The sequence below is a fragment of the Cucurbita moschata genome, unplaced genomic scaffold, assembly GCF_002738365.1.
Source record: "Cucurbita moschata cultivar Rifu unplaced genomic scaffold, Cmos_1.0 Cmo_Scf00051, whole genome shotgun sequence".
NCBI lineage: Eukaryota > Viridiplantae > Streptophyta > Magnoliopsida > Cucurbitales > Cucurbitaceae > Cucurbita > Cucurbita moschata.
In genome coordinates, this window is record NW_019268567.1 from 1377224 (window position 1) to 1396353 (window position 19130).

The 19130-nt window shown below is 35.7% G+C and overlaps 3 protein-coding genes across 5 annotated transcripts; 1 reads left to right on the plus strand and 2 right to left on the minus strand.

Annotated features, from left to right (window-relative positions):
* Window positions 1-5941: 5941 nt before the first annotated feature.
* On the plus strand, window positions 5942-7434 carry LOC111435920 (leucine-rich repeat receptor-like serine/threonine-protein kinase BAM3). The gene has a single exon (XM_023073530.1). The coding sequence runs from the start codon at window positions 6037-6039 to the stop codon at window positions 7288-7290; it is 1254 nt and encodes a 417-aa protein (XP_022929298.1). The 5' UTR covers window positions 5942-6036; the 3' UTR covers window positions 7291-7434.
* Window positions 7435-11517: 4083 nt separating this feature from the next.
* On the minus strand, window positions 11518-12917 carry LOC111435940 (GATA transcription factor 5-like). Its single transcript, XM_023073566.1, has 2 exons — window positions 12503-12917; window positions 11518-12390 (listed from the first exon to the last, which is right to left on the minus strand). The coding sequence occupies exons 1-2, from the start codon at window positions 12782-12784 to the stop codon at window positions 11716-11718; spliced, it is 957 nt and encodes a 318-aa protein (XP_022929334.1). The 5' UTR covers window positions 12785-12917; the 3' UTR covers window positions 11518-11715.
* Window positions 12918-15892: 2975 nt separating this feature from the next.
* On the minus strand, window positions 15893-19003 carry LOC111435941 (protein FMP32, mitochondrial-like). Of its 3 annotated transcripts, none has more exons than XM_023073569.1 (8): window positions 18636-19003; window positions 18036-18281; window positions 17735-17866; window positions 17491-17550; window positions 16921-16997; window positions 16748-16804; window positions 16595-16661; window positions 15893-16302 (listed from the first exon to the last, which is right to left on the minus strand). In XM_023073569.1, exons 2-8 carry the CDS (start codon window positions 18273-18275, stop codon window positions 16183-16185), a joined length of 753 nt encoding a protein of 250 aa, XP_022929337.1. In that variant the 5' UTR covers window positions 18276-18281; window positions 18636-19003; the 3' UTR covers window positions 15893-16182. The 3 variants fall into 3 exon arrangements, with proteins under 3 accessions (XP_022929337.1, XP_022929335.1, XP_022929338.1); XM_023073567.1 differs by having other exon boundaries at window positions 18036-18330; window positions 18636-18987; XM_023073570.1 differs by lacking the exons at window positions 15893-16302; window positions 16595-16661; window positions 16748-16804; window positions 16921-16997 and adding an exon at window positions 17004-17205 and having other exon boundaries at window positions 18036-18330; window positions 18636-18995.
* Window positions 19004-19130: the final 127 nt, after the last annotated feature.

Below are 19130 nucleotides of genomic sequence, written 5' to 3' on the forward strand. Positions count from 1 at the left end.
TGTAGAAACCTTTTCCTATCAAGCCTGTAAGGCAGAAGCTCGAAAGAGAAAGTCCAAAGAGAACAGTATCTAGATAAGCACGGGTTCCGCTATGTAACCCTGAAATACGCGTTTAAAACCTTGAGGGGAAGCTCGAAAAGGAAAGCCCAAATAGGACAATATCTGCTAGTGGTGGGCATGAGCTGTTACATTATGTTTAACTTCGTGAGATCAATATTTGGAGGTTTTTAATCATAATATTTGGAGATTTTTAATCATGAGTTACATCAATACTCAAGTATGGGTAGCAAACACGTCGTCGTCATGGGTTATCAATACCGTTCTTCAATACCTAACACTAGAATCGACGAGAAATTTTAAGTTTAGGAAGAACGGAGGAGAAAGGAGGAAGAAGGAGAAAGAAAAAAAAAACATTGAAGAAAGGATCTAAAAAAATGGGTGACGGTGGACGGATGACGAGTGGCGATAGTTTGTGAGATCCCATATCGGTTGGAGAGGGAACGAAACACTCTCAGTGTAGAAACATCTTCCTAATCGTCGTGTTTTAAAATCGCGAGGTTAACGACGATATGTAATGAGCTAAAACAAATAATAATTTTGACAGATAATTTCTCGATATATAAACCTAATAATTATTTTGGGTAGAAAATAAAGTCATATATGAAGTATATATACGTTTGTGAGAATGTTTGCATAATCCACTCCTATGAAAGTTATATTATTTATAATCAAATAAATGACAACGATATGTAAAGACTAATAAATGAAAATAACAATAAACAGCACTGACGGTTACGCTTTCCTTGTGCCGATTCTTCTCTCTAACAAGAGAAGGCTCTGCAATTGCCTGCTCCTTTGACACCCGCTCCTATCCGATTGCGAGAAGCTCGAGTAGGACAAAAGTAAGCAAGGCACGTACGGGATGGAAGTCAGACTTGGCTTTAGTAGGGGATGAAATCGATTCCTTTGCTCTGGCATTGGTGAACTGGAAGGAAAGACGAAACATGAATGAGACGGAACCTTCAAACACTCTTTTTCGTGTAAATACCATAAATAAAGAAATTCTATCCTTCCCTTATTTTTAGGGATCAAATTCTATCTTCCGTCTATTTTTTGGGCTAAAGGTAATTAATTTAGAAGTCAAGACGAAACTAAACATTAATGATCCTGAACAGTCAGTCAAGATGAGTCAAGATGAAAGAGAAAACCTGACCCGAAACGAACCTTATACGATATTCCCTGAGCTACTGAACGAACTCGGTAGGTAAATAGGCTGGATGAGAAGTTGAACCGATATGACCTTCTTTCCCTCGCTAAATAGATAGTAGTCTTTCTCCTTCACTCTGGCTGGCTCCTTCACTCCTTTATCTTTATGTTCTAGACTCAAAGTCAGACGAAACATATCCATGGTAAGAAGGTAAATAATATCAAATATATATATATGGTAAACTATAATTTAACACTAAATATTCTTAACACTCCCCGTAAGCTAAGCGTCGGATTTCAACGAACGTGAAGCTTGGATCTGAAAAATTCAAAGAGAGGTCGAGAAACACTTTTCGTGAAGATGTCGACAACCTGGTTCGGAGGAGGCGTAGAGAAACACTTTCTTGGCCATCGAAAACTGCAAAGGGATCGTCGCTCAGCGACGATGCTGCCTTGGCTTCGACGAGAATATGTCTAGCCCATGAAGAGGGATCGTCGCTCAACGACGATGCTGCCTTGGCTTCGACGAGAATATGTCTAGCCCATGAAGAGGGATCGTCGCTCAACGACGATGCTGCCTTGGCTCAAGTGAGAATATGTCAACCCAAGAAGTAGAAGGGAAAACTAGAGTAAGGGACAAAGACAATGTTGAAGCCGGTAGAGTCGCCACAGTGGGCGAAGAAGCCAATTTTGGAGAGAAGAGAGGCGGCAACTTGGTTAGCGAAGAGGCCAGTGTAATGTCCAAATTCCAAAGGTAAATCTCTACGTAAGGTAGATAGGTTTAGGTTAGGATTTAAGTGAAGGATGAAGGGAAGATTGGGAAGAGAATGAGAGAGGCTATGTTGGCTAAGGGGAAACTGATTGTGTTGGAGAAGGTGAGGTTGTATGTACAGAGTATGACGAAAGGTGATCTGAAGGTCAAAAAAGTGGAGCCAAAGAGTACTCAATCGGCTCCGCTTGCGGTAGCCATGGAGATTGCCCTGCAGCGTCAAAGCCAGCAAGGGTGGTGGGGAATAACAGTAGAGGATTTAGAAGCTATTGAAAAGAAAGGATCGGAGCTGCTAAACCGAAAAAGCTCTGATACCATGAGAATGTTTGCATAATCCCATACCCATAGTAGGAAGGCAAATATCTATATTTACCTTATAATAAAATATCAAATATGATATATATGGTAAACTATAATTTAGCACTAAATATCTTTCACAGTTTGTCTATATTAATATCTATTAATATCACCCAATAGCAAATAAAACATACTATCGATAATAGATTGACTTAATAACAAAAATTGACCCGATAACATAAGATATGATAGTAAATGAGCGTGCAATCAATAATAGAAAATAATTCTAAATATTGCTAATACATTATTTCTTTATATAGATCGTGATAAAATTAGTTTATTGGATCAAATTAAGTATGGTTTCTAAGTTGAGTTGAAATATTATTTCGACTCAATCCAATTATTGGAGTTGTAAATTTTTTCAATCCAAACAAGTCCGTAATTTATTCAAATTGTTTTTGGCTAATTCACACATGATTCTATGTGCCCAATGCTATCAGAGTCAAAATGTAAGTTAGTTAGTGATGTATTTAGTCGTTACTAGATTTTGCCATTATGGGCATAACACTCCACCGCTTTACTTACCAACTTAATGTCTATATTACTTCATCGATAATTAATAACAGTTTGAATGGTTGCTCTATTAGAAAAAATATCTCTAAAGCTTAATTAATTATAAAGTTCGGAAGGGACAGACCGACAAATTGGGCCTTTTCGATCCATTGACTTTTTTGGTTCCACATTTCCACATTAATTGTTGAGTAGCCTTGTGTGGCAACCCAATTAAAGGTAGAAAATCTGTATTATATTAATAACTAAAATCTCGTAAAATTTAAATATCAAACATTCACACAGCTCGCTCATCACTACCATCTATTATAAATGTTAAATATTCTTGCTTTTCATAATAATTTAAAAACTAAGGTAGGACACACGAAAAATGTCAACGCCTTAACTATCTCAAATGTTTGGTTTTTCAAAAACCAAACCAAACCAAAAATCACTTGAACCAAGAGCTGGGCTCGCATCCTTAGCGTTTTCAATGGAGAATGAATCGATTATGCTAGTGGGTCGGCTAGATTTGAAATGTTGGGGGAAGGAACTCTAGTTGCCGAGTGCTTTCACCATAGATGAACGCATTGTGCCGTTGGTGCTCACGAAGACTCGATGGCTGTAGCAATATGGATAAGGTTGACATCCCGTAAGTACTGGAATGCTAAAACTGCTAAAAAAACGCATACATCACAGAGAGAGAGAGAGAACACGCCTCAAAGTGTTGTAGTCCCACATTTGTTAATTACAAAAAAGGTTCGAATATATAAATAAATAACGCTTGAGTTTTTTGTTTATTTATTTATTTATTTTTTTTATTTTTTTTTATGGCAAGGACTTACTAGTTTAACATATTTAGAAACTAAAATGCAAATTTAATGGAAAATTGTAAAATAGTCTAACTATATTTAATCAATGATTAAATAAATTAAAGTTTTGGTGGTTGTACCCAAGGACAATAATTAAAAATATATATTAAAAAAGTCATTTGTTTGGTGGATAAGAAGGAACAAACAAAAAATTATGATTTGGAAATTTTTTTAAAAATGGTTAAAATTAGGTACTAACCGATAGAACACAACACCAACTACTCTTACAAACCAAGCATTAATATAACAACCTATGTATCACAATGGTCGGCTTAATATCATTGAAGTCAATCCGAGCATTATTTAGTGGATAAAAAATATTAATTATTGGCTTAATATGGTGAGTTTAGCGTAAGCAATAAGAATGAAATTATTTGGGTTGTTCCAAAGTTAGCCGACCATGTTGAGGCTAGAGTTAGCCTCGACCTTGATTTGACTCAACAACATGGGCATTGGCCCAAGGTATCCCTCGGGCTCATTTGGGCTGAGGGTATGATCAAATTTGGACCAAACTCCTAAACAGGCTCGCCATATTGCCTTAGGTCGGTTTCTATTTTTCCTTAACTTGGTTACCTCTAAACTATCTGACCCTAGTTATGCTCTCTGGTTCAAGATTACTCAGGGACTGGATTACACTCAGTATGTAATGGGATGCTCGCCTTTGGATTTGATAATGTTTAATCTAAAATTACTTATAACACTACCCATATTCGTACTCTTATGACGTCCCATAAATCATGGATCACATAATCAAACTCAATCCCGACATGTCTTTGTCATGGACCACATGCACTAATGTATCACATTCATCTTATTGGAGGCTACCTTTTTCATCTATATCTATTAACAAGTTATCTTATAATATTCTTAATTATGATATTATCTCGTTAAAATGATTAACTTATTAAAGGGATGGGTAATAATAACGAGAGAAATGTAAAACTTTTAAATATAATAAATAAAATAAATATCAAAATATATCTTTTAAAATTCATTAATTGAATATAAACTTCATTTTAAAAATATTTTTATTTCTTAAACTTTTATGAACTTAACAAAATGAATGAACTTAGTCTAGGTATATTTATATTTTTTATATTTTAATATAAATATTATTATTAAATTATTATAAAATTTAAGGATGAATTATTGCATATTAAATATTAAATATAGGGATTGAATCCAATCCTGTCCAACTTGGCTTTTTTGGCCGTTAAAGTGACCGCTCATCTAATAAAAAAATGTCACCAGTCTGATAGTTTATTAACTAATTAAATAGTATTTAAATCTAACTAAAAAAAAACTTTATTTTATTTTTTTAATATATACTATATTAATTTAAAAAAAATGCAAAAATATCTTCAAAGTTTTCAAACTTTCAATCATACATTTAAATTTAAAAAAATTAAAAAAAATATATTTATAAACTTTCAATTTTTATAAATAAAAAAAAAAAATCTCTAGGTAAATAATTAATATTTTATATAAAAATATCATTAAATTTTTTAAAAATAAAAAAAATACCATTTAACTTTAAAAAAAATGTTGAAAGAAATATATTGAGTGAGTTTCATTAGTATTATTAATTTTTTTAAAAGTTTAAAAATCACTTTTAAACATTTTAAAAAATTTTAAAACACAACTCTTTTTTAAAATGTTAAAAAATAATACGCTTAAATACTATATGAATGGAATCGTTAGTATTACATTTCAAAATATATTCATAAACTTTTAAATTTAATTAAAAAGTTTAGAGACGATAAATAAATGATTTTCGTCCATATATTATGGATAAAAACTTTTCTATCACTTTTTTTTTTATAAATTTTAAGAATTTTAATACTTTCAAATTTTCATTAAAAAATTATATATAGATAAAAACTATTTTTCTAATTTTTTTTAACCATTAAAAGATATTAATGAATTAATATTAGTGATGAAACTTAACTTGAGTTTATATATATATATATCTTACTTTAGTTTTTAATATATATTTAAAAAATATTAAGTTTTTAATATATATATATATATATATATATATATATTTTGAAAAATATTAATTTTATTTTAGAGGGGAAAAAAAAAGAAAAAAAAAAAANAGAGGGGAAAAAAAAAAAAAAAAAAAAAAAAAGACATGATTTAGTTTTTTTTTGGCAAAAGGCCCCCATTTGGGTGTGTGCCTTTCGTTTCCCCCAAAACCCACGACATCACTTCCAAACTTTAAATACAAAGTTCCAATACCATCGTTGATTGCTCTGACACCTCCTCTGTTTTAAAACCCCCACTCCCCCAAATCATATCACCACCATCTTCCCCTGCCTCTTTCTCTCTCTGTCTCTGTAAATGGCTTCTCTCCTTCTTCCCCTCTTCCCACTTTTAATGGCGCTCCTCCTTCCCCTTCAAGCCAAGACCCACTGGGAAGACACCCAGGTTCTCAAACAGCTCAAGAACGCTCTCGACCCGACCTCTATCCCCTCCGGTTCCTGTCTCGAATCCTGGGATTTCTCCCTCGACCCATGTGATAATCTCTTCGGCCACAAGTTCACCTGCGGTTTCCGCTGCGATGTCGTCGTCTCCGGCGTCTCCCGAGTCACCGACCTCACCCTCGACCACGCTGGCTACTCCGCCTCCATTTCCTCTGTTTTCTGGAACCTCCCTTTTCTGCAATCTCTTGATTTCTCCAATAATTTCTTCTATGGTCCGATTCCCGACTCGTTCTCCAATTTGACTCGGTTGCGTTCACTCACTCTCTCTGCCAACTCGTTTTCCGGCGAGGTTCCGCCCTCAATCGGCTCGCTCTCTGCGCTCGAGGAGCTTTATTTGAATGGAAATGGGTTTAATGGCTCTGTTCCGGCGAGTTTTGTGGGGCTTGTTAGTTTGAAGCGGCTGGAATTGCAGTCTAATGGGTTCGCCGGTGCGTTTCCTGATTTGGGTGTTTTTAAGAATTTGTATTATTTGGATGGAAGTGATAATGGGTTTTCTGGAGAGCTTCCGGCGGGTTTTCCGGCGTCGTTGGTTCAATTATCGATGAGGAATAATAGCTTTGAAGGAGTGGTTCCGAGTAGTATTGGCGATTTGGGTAATCTTCAAGTTGTGGATCTGAGTCATAATCGATTCAGTGGCTCTGTTCCGGCGGCTCTGTTTGAACATCCGTCTTTGGAGCAACTTACGCTCTCTTTCAACCAATTCTCCGCCGTGGAAACACCAAATTCCAGCGGTGCTCGGAGTAGTCTCATCGCCGTTGATTTAAGCGACAACGAAATCACTGGATTTCTGCCGCCGTTCTTGGCGTTAATGCCGAAGCTCTCTGCTTTATCACTGGAGAACAACAACTTCACCGGAATGATTCCGGTTCTCTATGCCTTCAAAACCGCCAATCCAGAGCCCGGAATGTCACCGTTAGTAAGACTATTATTGGGCGGAAACTATCTATTCGGTCCAATCCCGGAGCCACTACGGCTGATGAAACCGGACTCGGCCACCGTGACACTCGCCGGGAACTGCCTGTTCCGTTGCCCGACATTCTTGTTCTTCTGCCAAGGAGGCGAGCAGAAATCCTCCGCCGAATGCCGGAGCGCCGGGCCGGTAATCCCATAAAAAAAAACAAGAGTGTTGTTGTTGTTTAGGATGCTAAGGTGATTGATTTAGACATGTTTTTTTTGGATTAAGATTAATTGGAGAGTTTGTAATGATGAATGTTGATAAATAATTGATTGGGAATTGGGAGATTTTATTTTTTTATTTTATTGTTATTTATGTGATTCTGACATATGAGTTCTAGACGGCATGTGAGAGTGTTTCACTTCCTTCCTAACCGTTGATTGATATCTCTATATTTCTTCACGGGACCTCACATCGATACTCGTTTATTTTCCGAAAACTCGACTATTTCAAATTATTTCACTTAAATTATGAAAGTTGGGTTGATCGTGTTTTTAGAAAATAAAAAATTCAGGTTGATTTGTAGATTGATATAGTTGGATCAACGTGATCAACCCAAAAATAGGTGTTGAATAACGAAAGTACTGTTGATTTAGAAATGATCATGCGCTTATAATCAAAGAATACTATGTCCCAAGCCCAAAGTAAAGCCACGAGAGCTTATGCTCAAAGTGTACAATATCATTCCATTGTAGAGATCCGTGATTTATAACTTGGTATCAGAGTTATGCCATAAACTTAGTCGTGCCAATAGGTTGGTAAATCCTCAAATATCGAACAAGGGAATCCAAAAGAAAAAGGAGTCGAGCCTCGATTAAGGGATGAAAGTCCCACATTGGCTAATTTAGGGTTGTGGAGAGTTGTCAATAGGGTTACAACTCAACCCTATCCTACGTTACTTGTAAGATAAATAGTAACTATAACGGTTCAAGCCTATTGTTGTCCACTACTAGGGAAAGGTTTTCACGGATACCTTACTTGTAAGATAGATAGTAACTGTAACGGTCCAAGCCCGTTGTTATCCACTGCTAGTGATCTCAGCGTCTTATGAGATTTAATTATTAGAAATGGAAGATTAGGAAGCCTATTGGGCATAATTTGGGTCACATCCAATTTGTGCTTATTGGGCCTCAATTTGCCCCACCTATTTTGGCCTTATTAGGTGGAATATTTAGAAAGTCAATTAATCTAAATCTTAGATATCAGCTTTATAATCAAGAAAGTCAACTCTTTTTCTTATTTAATTCTAATAACATTTGTTGCTATCTATCAACGACCATCCTTAAAATGGTTAGTTAATTTAAGATTTTTTTTTTTGTCGTGATTCTTGTTTTTTAAGTTATAACCTTACCATATTTTTAATATTATTATAAAAATTAAATAATATTTGACATTTGTAACTGATAGTTAGTGATGTGTTGTGACTTATAAATGTTAATATTAGAACTTTACAAAATTTTAATTGAATCTCGAAGTTGTTTACGTAGAAATGTGTTTGGGAGTGTTTCATGTCTATGGTCTTTTATATAGCAAGGTCGCTGTAAGCTCCAAAGTGACGTACATTAAAGGTACTCCGGGCAATGAATGGGCTCTCGGACTTGTCCTTGACTAGGCCACCCATTGCCCAACCCACTTACCTTATGCCTAACCTCATCTAGTTAGGTTAGAAATCCACCACACATCGCAATCGGTCCGCCCACCTCGTCTCATAGATTATAATGCACGAGATACGATAATTTTACGTCAAAAATTCCAAAATCAAAGAAAAATAACCGACCATCAAAAAGAAAATTTTCATCGACCCAAGTTACCAAAACATGTTAATCTCAGTTTTATGTGTAACAAAACAAGTTTCTACACTTTTACGAGGAATGTTTCGTTCCCCCCTCAAACCGAGATGAGATTTCACAATTCACCATTGTGGGGGCCAAGCAAGGAAATCCCTCCGATTGAGATGGGATCTCACAATCCACCCCTTTGGGGGGTCAGCGAGACCCTTACAAGGAATGTTTCGTTCCCCCTCCAATTGAAATGGGATTTCACAATCCACCTTCCTTCGGGGGCTCAACGAGAATCCCCCTCCAATCGAGATGGGATCTCACAATCCACCCCCATTGGGGACCCACGTCTTCGCCGGTACACCGCCTGATGTCTGATTCTGATCCTGGGGTCCATCGTCCATGCTGGCACATTGCTCGGTGTCTGGTGTCACGGTCATGCATGTCCAAGGCGTGTTGTCAATGGCCGCATGACAAACATCCCGATCTTGCTTGTCTAGGATGTATTGTCCATGGTTGCATGCCCGTTCCAAACCCCTTTTACATGCTTTCATCCTAGATAGGTTTTTACCATTTCATATTGGGTCAATACGAGGGTGTATGACCTTTCATCATAATCGTGTCTACACTTGCAAGGGCTAAAATGCCCCAAAATGTATTATAGGGGGATATGACTAGTTTTCAAATTCTTCCCGCCCTATAGTTATGTAGTAAGCCCTTGTTGTTGTCTTTTTTACTTACATTCTCATATAACACAATTTCCAATTTCTCAAATCTTGCTTTCAAAACTCTCTTTTGAAATCTCTTTGTTCTCGTTTTCTAAAACCTTCTTTTTGAACCAGGGCCAAAGGCTCGAGCATACGTCGCTTGACCGTAGGCGACGCAAGAACGAATAGGCTTAACTCACTTGTTGTTAGGAAGTGAGTGCCGCACAATCACAAGTCCGCTGCCATCAAAGTGCGATTGTGACATCTGGCTCTGATACCCACAATCAACCCCTTGGTGTCCAATGTCCTCACTAGCACACCGCCCTTCTGAAACCATTTATAACAGTCCAAGCTCACCAATAACAAATATTCCCTACTTTAGGCTTTTCACTCAGAGCTTCCCCTCAAGATTTTAAACGTGTCTTTTCACACCTTTATAAAGAATACTACATTCCCCTCTCCAACCGACGTGAGATCTCACACTATATCACCCACACAACTAGAATTACTATTATCAAACCAAAAACGTGTATATAATTAGAAAGTGCTTAAAGTTCATCCGTTACTCGAATCTCGTTAAAGTATAAAGGAAGTAATTCATGATGGAGATGGGCAAGCTGTTGCATAATTTTTGGAAGGGATATGGGGGAAGGACCAAATTATGGTTGAATCAAATTGCTTTTCTACATTAAAAATCAATTCCAAGATCACTTCTTTTCAACGCAACCATCCCAATTCAACACACAAATTCCCCATTTCTCTATTAATCATTCCAGGTTTTGAATATTTTCTCGTTTATATTATCTTTTCTGGAAACGGACTAATTTATTTACTTCATTAAAAAAAATATATATATATATATATATATATATATATTTACAAACTAAACTCGTAATTTAACTTCTTCATTAAAGGATATTTCCTTTTGAAATAAATAAATAAATAAATAAAACTGAATATATTCTTGCAAAATATGGGCACTGCACAAAAGGAATTTTAATTTCTTTTAATTAATTAATTAATTTAATTTTCCTAAAAAGAAATATAAGTGGGGTGTGACAATGATAGGTATAAGTATAAGCTCGAATTCAGGTAAAAAGAAACCCCCAAAAATTTGCCTTTTGGAAAAATAAAAAATAAATATAAAAAATGCATTTTTTTTCCTTTTTTATTTTTTATTTTTATTTTTTGCCATAATTATTCCATTTCCCACCTCCACCCACACCCATAATTGCTGCATGTGAATAATTTCCAAAAAAAAAAAAAAAAAAAAAAAAAAAAAAAGAAATAAAATGAATAAAACCAACTTATGATTGCCACGTAATAAATTTGCAAAACTCACTCAAGGGCATTTTAGTCTTTCACCTTTGATCTTTTCTGATATTTTCCACGTCAAACCAAACCACGTGGCCCCTATTTTATTTATCTAATTTTTATTCTTTTACGAAAATTACACGAAATCCTTTTTACTTGAATTACTATATTTTTTTAAAATAGTAAATTAATTAATGGGCCTTGACTTTTTTTATGAAACCAAAACGGCCCAACAGTTTCAAACAGACCTAATTATTACGCCATAATTAGAAATTAAAGTTAATTAATATGTTAAATTACATATGTCGCCCCGCCTCGTCGTTCATAATTTTTACGCCTTCCAACGGCCACTAAAGCCGTTTAAAACTCACCCAAATTCCTCTCCCTCCGACAATTTAATATTTTATTTATTTATTTTTTTTTTAAGTAACTGTCGAATTAAATATTATATTATTATTTATTACGTGTATTATTCTTCTATAATAAAATAAATTACGTTATAAAATACGGAAGTTAATGTGAAAAATACATTTTGAAGTTAAATGTGATTTAATCTAAAATTTTAATAATAAAAGAAATTCAAATTTAGAAATACATAATAATTTTTTTTTCTCTAGACGGTTACGTACGTACATTGCTACAAACCTACGGCGAACCGAGGAGGGGGAAAATGTATACTAACTCGGATTAATTGAACCGGGTTCGATAAATCCGGTTCCTTACCTAAACTTTACTCTTCTCTTCCTCCTCCTCCTCCGGTGGCCCGCCTCAACTACGGTATGCTATTTCTGTTCTAAGGTCAATAACTCGGCCGGGGCGGCGATTTCCTTTTTACGGCGCATCTCGAGGACTTTCCGGTGGTGGTTGGAGTGCAATTCGCTGGAGAAAGTTGGACTACAGGCGGGTCGGTATTCGGGTAATAGTCGACCCGATTTGAATCGGACGCCGCAAGCGTTGCAGACAGTTTTGGCTCCGAGGGGGCCGGTTCTCCATTGGGGGGTTTTCTGGACTCCGCAATGGCTGCACCGCCGTGGAGGCTGAGCTCCGACGTTGGTTTTGGGCTTTTCTGATAACGACTTTCTCCTTGGTTTCTTCTTTGGAATTTCCGGTTCGTAACGGTCGGGAAGTATAAGCCAAGGACTAGCCGGCGACGAGGAGGAGGACGACGACGTTGTGGAACTTGAGGATGACTCGGTCAACGACGGTGAGGCGAGGCACCAAACTCGACCGCCAGTTCTCGTCCGTTTGCTTCTAGCCTTAACTGGAATGGGAGTTTTGAAACAGTTCTCCGGCGGCGAAATGGAACCACCGTGGCTCGGTTTCTTGTCTACGGCGGCGGAGTCCTTTGACGATTTCACCAAGGAAGAAATTCCGGCGGAGGGGAAAGAAGCCGAGAATCCAGAGAAAGAATCCTCAACGAAATGAGATAACCATTCGAGGTCTGCTAAATCATCCACCTGTTAAAAACAGCAAAACCTTCATCAATATTACCGAAATTAAAAAAAAAAAAAAAAAAACAACCCCCGCAACTCTGTTCAAAAAACAGGGGAAAGGAAACAAAAACAACACCGGAACGGTAAGTTCGCCGGAGGGTAAAGAAGGATGATCGGAAACAATGGAGTTCTGATGAATTTCTCGACCGGAAAGAGAAACAGAGTCATCGTGGTCGTGTTCGTCCTCGTCGGGGGTCTGGTCTTGAACAAATTGATCATCATTGGAGAAATCGAGGAGTTGGTCGACAAAGAAATCATCGGAGGTGGGAAGATTCTGGGGATTAAAACAGCCATTATCGCGAAAACAGAGCTGTGGGCTCAATTGAAGAATCTCGAGAGCTCCATCAACACATTCCATGGTCCGATAAGCCGGTGAAGAGAGAGAGAGAGAGAGAGAAGGATGAAAATGGAGTTTGTTTGGGAACAAAAATGGATGGTGAGTTCTGTAAGGAGCATTGAATGAGGCCTGAAAGCGTCCGTGCCCCCCTATGCTAAAACTGCCCCTTTATTTATTTTTTTAATTTTTTTTAAAAATTATTTTAAAAATATGCCATCAACTTATTTCAAATGTAACATATCTTCAATTCGAATTTATAACAAAAAGGGTTACTTTAGTTGTTATGGTTCATATCAGTAATGACAGGAGTATTCATATGACTCGAGAATTCAGTTAATACAGACTATCCAACCAAAAAAAACTAAAAAATTTAGATTAATTGGCTTAACTGATGTTAGTGATGTATTGTCTGAATAATTTTATTTATAAATAGTTTTTTTAAATAATTAAAAAACACCAATAAATTTTAAAAAAAAAATTGTTGGATTTATAGTAAATAATTTAAAATTAAAAAATGTATGAGAGTCACGCAAATTTTTAAATATTAGAATTATTATAGTAAAGAGGCATACGCGTACGCTACAATTTAATAAATGAGTGAAGTAATTACATAAAATTTAGTAATTAAAATTAAATAAATAAATTGATAGAGATAAAAATAAATAATAAAAAGGGGAAAAAGGGTCACGTGCATGGCGATTAATCGGCGGCCGTTTAGAGGAATATTTTTCCCGCTCGTCGTATTCTAATTTCTAAATTTAAATGGCGTGATTAACCCTAAATCCGCCTCCCAAAAACACCGACTAATTACAGCTGACAATAAAGTTAATAAATAATTATCATATTCCTAATTTACCCTTTTCTTTTTTTTCTTTTTTTCTTTTTTCTTTTTTCTTTTTTCTTTTTCTTTTTCTTTTTCTTTTTCCTCTTTTAGGTTGTTGGGTTGATTGGAATGCAAAAAAGTGGTATGGAAAATAAAAAGAAATTTAAAAAGTTAAATAATAAGTTTAGTTAATTCAAAAAATGATCGGGTATTCATATGACCTGATAACTTGACCATTCCGGATTAGTCCAACTTAATCGAGTTGGGTTAGATTTTTTTCAATTTGGGTTATTAGCAAACGTTTTGTCGAGTGAACTTGGCTAACTCGAAAATATGGTTACAATCTAATCCAACTTTGTTCTGTTTTTAAGATTATTATGGAAATTAAGAATATTTGATATTTGTAATGAATGTTGTGATGCGTTGTGATTTGTAAATATTTGATATTTGAGTTTTACGAGATTTTAGTTATTAATATAACATATTGTGGAAATATAGAGTTAGGTTGGGTTGTAAACTCTGTTCGAGTTGTTCGAGTCACTAACGGACTCGACCAACCGAAAATTTCGAGTTCGATTCAAAAAAAATAATTTCCAAAAATACCCTTTTGTGGAAGGGGGGGAATGGTTGAAAAAGAGTGGAGGGACAAGACATGGCTTGGAAGGAAAGTGAAGAAAAAAAGTGGTAGAAAGGCAATGACAAATGACAATGGCCCAGCTTTTGTCGCCGACCCACCAAACTCCAATGATTCCCTCTTCCTTATGGGACAAAACATTCATTACTCCCATCCCTCCAAGGGCAATTTAGTAAAATCATCCCTCAAAATCTTTAACCTTAAAGTTTTCATTTTCATCCGTTTATTATAAGTAAACGATCTCGTTAAAGTTTATGTTTTAGTCATTGTTAAAAGGGTTTCTCACACCCACGACGATAAATGTAAGGAAGATATAGGTTGTGACGTCGTTGAAGCCAACAGTGACCATGACAATTTTGTTAACTTCAATGGCGAGGAATTTTTAGCTTGGCTAAAATGTGTCTAGTAGGTTCGGGAATTGTTAAAAAAAAATTGAAATAAGTCAAATGCTTATAAAACACAAAAATAATTCTCCGATTTTTATGGGTATGTATTGTTTTTAATGAAAGATATCATAAATGAATTTTAGTTGCTCAAAACGGTGGAGAAATAAAGTAAAGGCTTTCTTTTACACACATTGGGTAAAGTGTGCACATCATGAATCATTGACCGTTTTAGGTCAAAATTCAATAATATCGAAAATTGAAATTGAACGTTTGACCTCGTTTTATTAGAGAGATTATCTTTACCAGTTGAGTTACGTAAAATTCAAATTGACCGACGAAGAGGAAGACTGCAAAGATAAAATTAAATTATATTAATTAAAGTAAATACTTATGCAAGTGGGAAATTTATTATTAATTAGAAGTCAATTAGCTTCCAAATTACCCATCCATTAACACCTTCAAATTAAATTTTCATCTTTTAATGGTAAAAATTAGTTTTTTTATATTTAATTTTAGTGAAAACAAAATATTTAAATTAGAAAAATGAAAAATGGGAAGAATTAATATTTAAGTCTAAATAATATGTCTAGTTCCAACTTTTATGGTTATTTTCTCTTCAAGTCTTTAAATTTTGAATTTTTTTAAGAAAAAATTATTATCAATTTTTTTTCCCTGATAAATGAAAAATAAATAAAATCTGCCACTTTATTGGGTCTGGGCTTCTCACTTTTTAATTGAGGCCCACATTGGAGGCCCATAAGTCTCTACTAGATGGAAGCCCACATTGAAGGCCCATAAATCTCTACTAGATGGAGGCCCACATTAAAGGCCCATAAATCTCTGCTAGATGGAAGCCCACATTGAAGGCCCATAAAGCTCTACTAGATGGAGGCCCACATTAAAGGCCCATAAATCTCTGCTATATGGAAGCCCACATTGATGGCCCAATTATCGTTAATATTTCGATAATTATCACATATCGTTTAATTGATTTTAATTTTTACTTTTTTAGTTTAACCGTGCCTTTTCTCCTTTGCTAGTTTAAGTACAAAATTTAAAATAATTAAGAGGATAAGGAGATTTCTCGGAGCAACCCCCAGGTTCCAGAGTACACCAATTAGTGGGTATGAGAGGATTAATGTCCGATCCACAAGAACATTCAACCAATTAAGATAAAAGATATCCACAAGGACATTCAACTAATTAAGATAAAGTATATTTGATTTGATTTAAATTTTGCTGAACTACAAAATGGTAAGAGAAATTAGAGAAAAGGCACAAGAGCATGGATACTAATGAGTTGAACATCCCCTGACCACATAAAATTACAACAATGGTTATTATCACTATCTATAATCATATTCTCAAATGAGAACAATGAGAACAATTCAAATGGCTACGAGGTCCATTTCCATGACAAAACAAATAAAACATGGAAACTCTCTCGGAGAAAATAGCTCAACTTCCCAGAATCCTCTCTAAAAGAAGGTTAAAAGAACAAAAAAAACTGAAAGTACACAATAATCTTGTCAAATTCTTGATCAATCCCCCAAACCAGTTCATGATTTTGAACTGTTTACATTAAGATGCGCAACACAGCCAGACCAACAGCAGAGATGGAAACAAGGGTTCCAATGCAGTATTTTATTACATCGTATTTGGCAGCTTCCAGCTGTGCCCTCAGACCATGAATTTCCTGAAAATTTTTAGGAAGACGAGTTAAAACTCAGACGAGCGATATTTGGGAGCATCCCGAGCTGCACTCGGGTTTTTTGCAGCCTACCCCAACTCACACAGCAGAAAAACCCACAGAATTGTTCTTCTAACACAGCCTAAGGCTATTGTTTTTCTATCTAGAACAAGTAAACAAAGTTTCAATGAATTTTAAAGTCTTTTTTAAGTCTATAATTTGTATGTTAATTTGCTTATCTAAACTAAGAAACTTTATCTAAAATTGTCCAACATTCTCTTCAGGAGGTTGGTCTTACCCGATCGAGTTTATTCGTCAGGTTAGTTGTTTCAGCATTCTGATTAGCTAGCTCATCCCGTATCCTCCTGCACTTATGAACAATAGAATTTGTAAGCAAAGCTCAAATCAAACCAAAATGTACTCTTTCTTTTACGTGAAAAAGTATACTTACCCTCTTTCGAGATTCAAATCCAATCGCTGTCCAGCTGTGACTTTGTCGATTTCATACCTGCACCATAGTTAAAGGTCTTTGCACAAATAAGATTAATTCAAGAGAGAACAAGTTAATGTCAAAATATGAAGCTAGTATACATTTCATAAAAACTGAGGTACGGTAACACAAACCTCAACTCACTACGCATCTTCTCGATATCATTTCGGAGTTTTTCGGTCTCGTGTCCCAATAAAGAAAAATGGTGCCCCTACATACCCATGTGTTCAATCCAATGGTCAGAGACATGAACAAACAATCCAACATTTGGTCAGATACTGTATAAAACTCTCATGCCCCAAGACGCTTGGTCCTCCCACCCACATTATCCGAAACATGCAACATTTGGTCACGACCCCTGATATTAGTAAGCCATTTGGCATCTTGAATAGACTGCCACTAAGAATTAATCCCGTAACCTAAAAAACATATAAGTTTATTGTTGTCGCTTTGACTACTGAACCAACTCATGGTAGTTCAAGCGTTAATCAAACTTAATTATTTCACGTATTGCGTGCAACAACATTCTTGAGTATATTATGATACAGGACTCCAATGGAAACTAAATACTCATTTTTATTTAAGGTTTCCATCTTTAGTTTGTTGCTAAACCAAACAAATTAGAGAGTATTATACATGGATACCATCATCTAACAAGACCAAGAAAGTAAACTAGGATAGGGCAAGTCTACAAATTTTGGTACCTGTGAACTTTGAACTTCAGATTTGAATTTTGACAAATTTGAATCCTGGATCATTTCAACCTACAAACATATAATAAAGATATCCATTTAAAGGTTGGTAGGACGCAAACAATACAAAAGAAGGTAAAATGATAGATGTTATACACGCTCGTATCACCAAAAACTTTAGCTTTTCGTCATCATTGAACTACACCGACATTAGCTGAATAGAAAACATGTAAAAGTAAAGTACTTAAACACTCACTTTCTGCATCTCCCCCTTTGAAACAAATGAATGAGATATGTTTTCCAAGCTATCATTTAACACTTCAGTAATGGCAGCTGTTATTGCCTCAGCTTGATTTGAGGGCACCCCTTGACCCTCCAATTTCCTAACCTGAAAGAAAAGGAATCATATCATTTTCAAGCAGCCCTCATGAGAGTGCATAAATTCTTAACTTCCTCATTCCACCCCCATGGTGGATTATAATGCAAGCGATTGATAAAAATCGAAGAACAATGTAACAAAACCGAGAAAAAGCAAAGAATAAAGAGAGCGAAATTACTAGGGCTAAAGTGTCGACTAGAAACAATCGCTTCCCGTTAGATTTCGCAAGCTGAGAGATCTGCCTACGTTCACAGTGTCTGTACCGAGAAATCAAGGAGATGGATGCCGCCAATGAAGTATTTGCAGAATGGTCGGAAATTGCGCTTTCAAACGAAGACGCCTTCGGGACTCCAAACCTTTGCAAACCTGAATTGGCTAACGATTGCCCCACCCGTTTACAAGCCGCACCAGCGGCCATTCGACTCTGCAGCAACATTGCGAACGTTTTTTCACAAAACTCGATTCACGAAACCCTAGAAATTCCATTGTAGTTCAGAAATTTTAGTTGAAAAAACAGGGAAACATTCATTACAATCCTGCCACAGAGTCCCACCAATTCAAGAAACCAACAAAACTACAAAAAAAAAAAAACCTAATAATACAATCGCTCAATCATCAACCCTTTCTAGGTTCATCAATTTCACTCCGAAATCTACGACCCAAAAAAATACAAGCAAAAGAACTAGATAACTACCATTTTGCTGGACCATTTTTTCCCCTTATCCACAAAGAACAAAAAGAAAAGGAAGGAAAGAAAGAATTTAGCCATTAAACTAACCTCTGTACGGTACAAGATCGAAGCAAGAAACAAGATCTTCAAAGTTCCAAACGGATTAACAAAAAGAATATAGAGCGAAAACCCCCTTTTTGTAGGGAAGAGAGCCAATAAAGATGAAGATGAAGATTATCACAGGCAACAAATAGTCAAAAGCGAGCAAGGGCGTGGAAATCCCGCGGTAGCTTCGCGAGCAAACAAAGAACTTCGAGGGTCGATCAATTTCGGAGGAATTGGAATGAAGAAGACGCCTCAAATTCTTAAGCTTTTTCTTTTTTCCTGTGATGAACAAAAAAACGGACGGTTCAAAGACGCAAAGCTTCCAATCACCTTTCACATGGAAAATTTAAATTTCTTAGGTATTGCAAAATAATTTCTTCTTAGTTTATCAAATGTTAATATGCTAAAATAAAAATAAAAAGAAATAGTTAGTTTTGAATACAAACGGGTAAAATTTTATTTCAAAATAAAATTAATAACTTTGTTAAACGAACACGA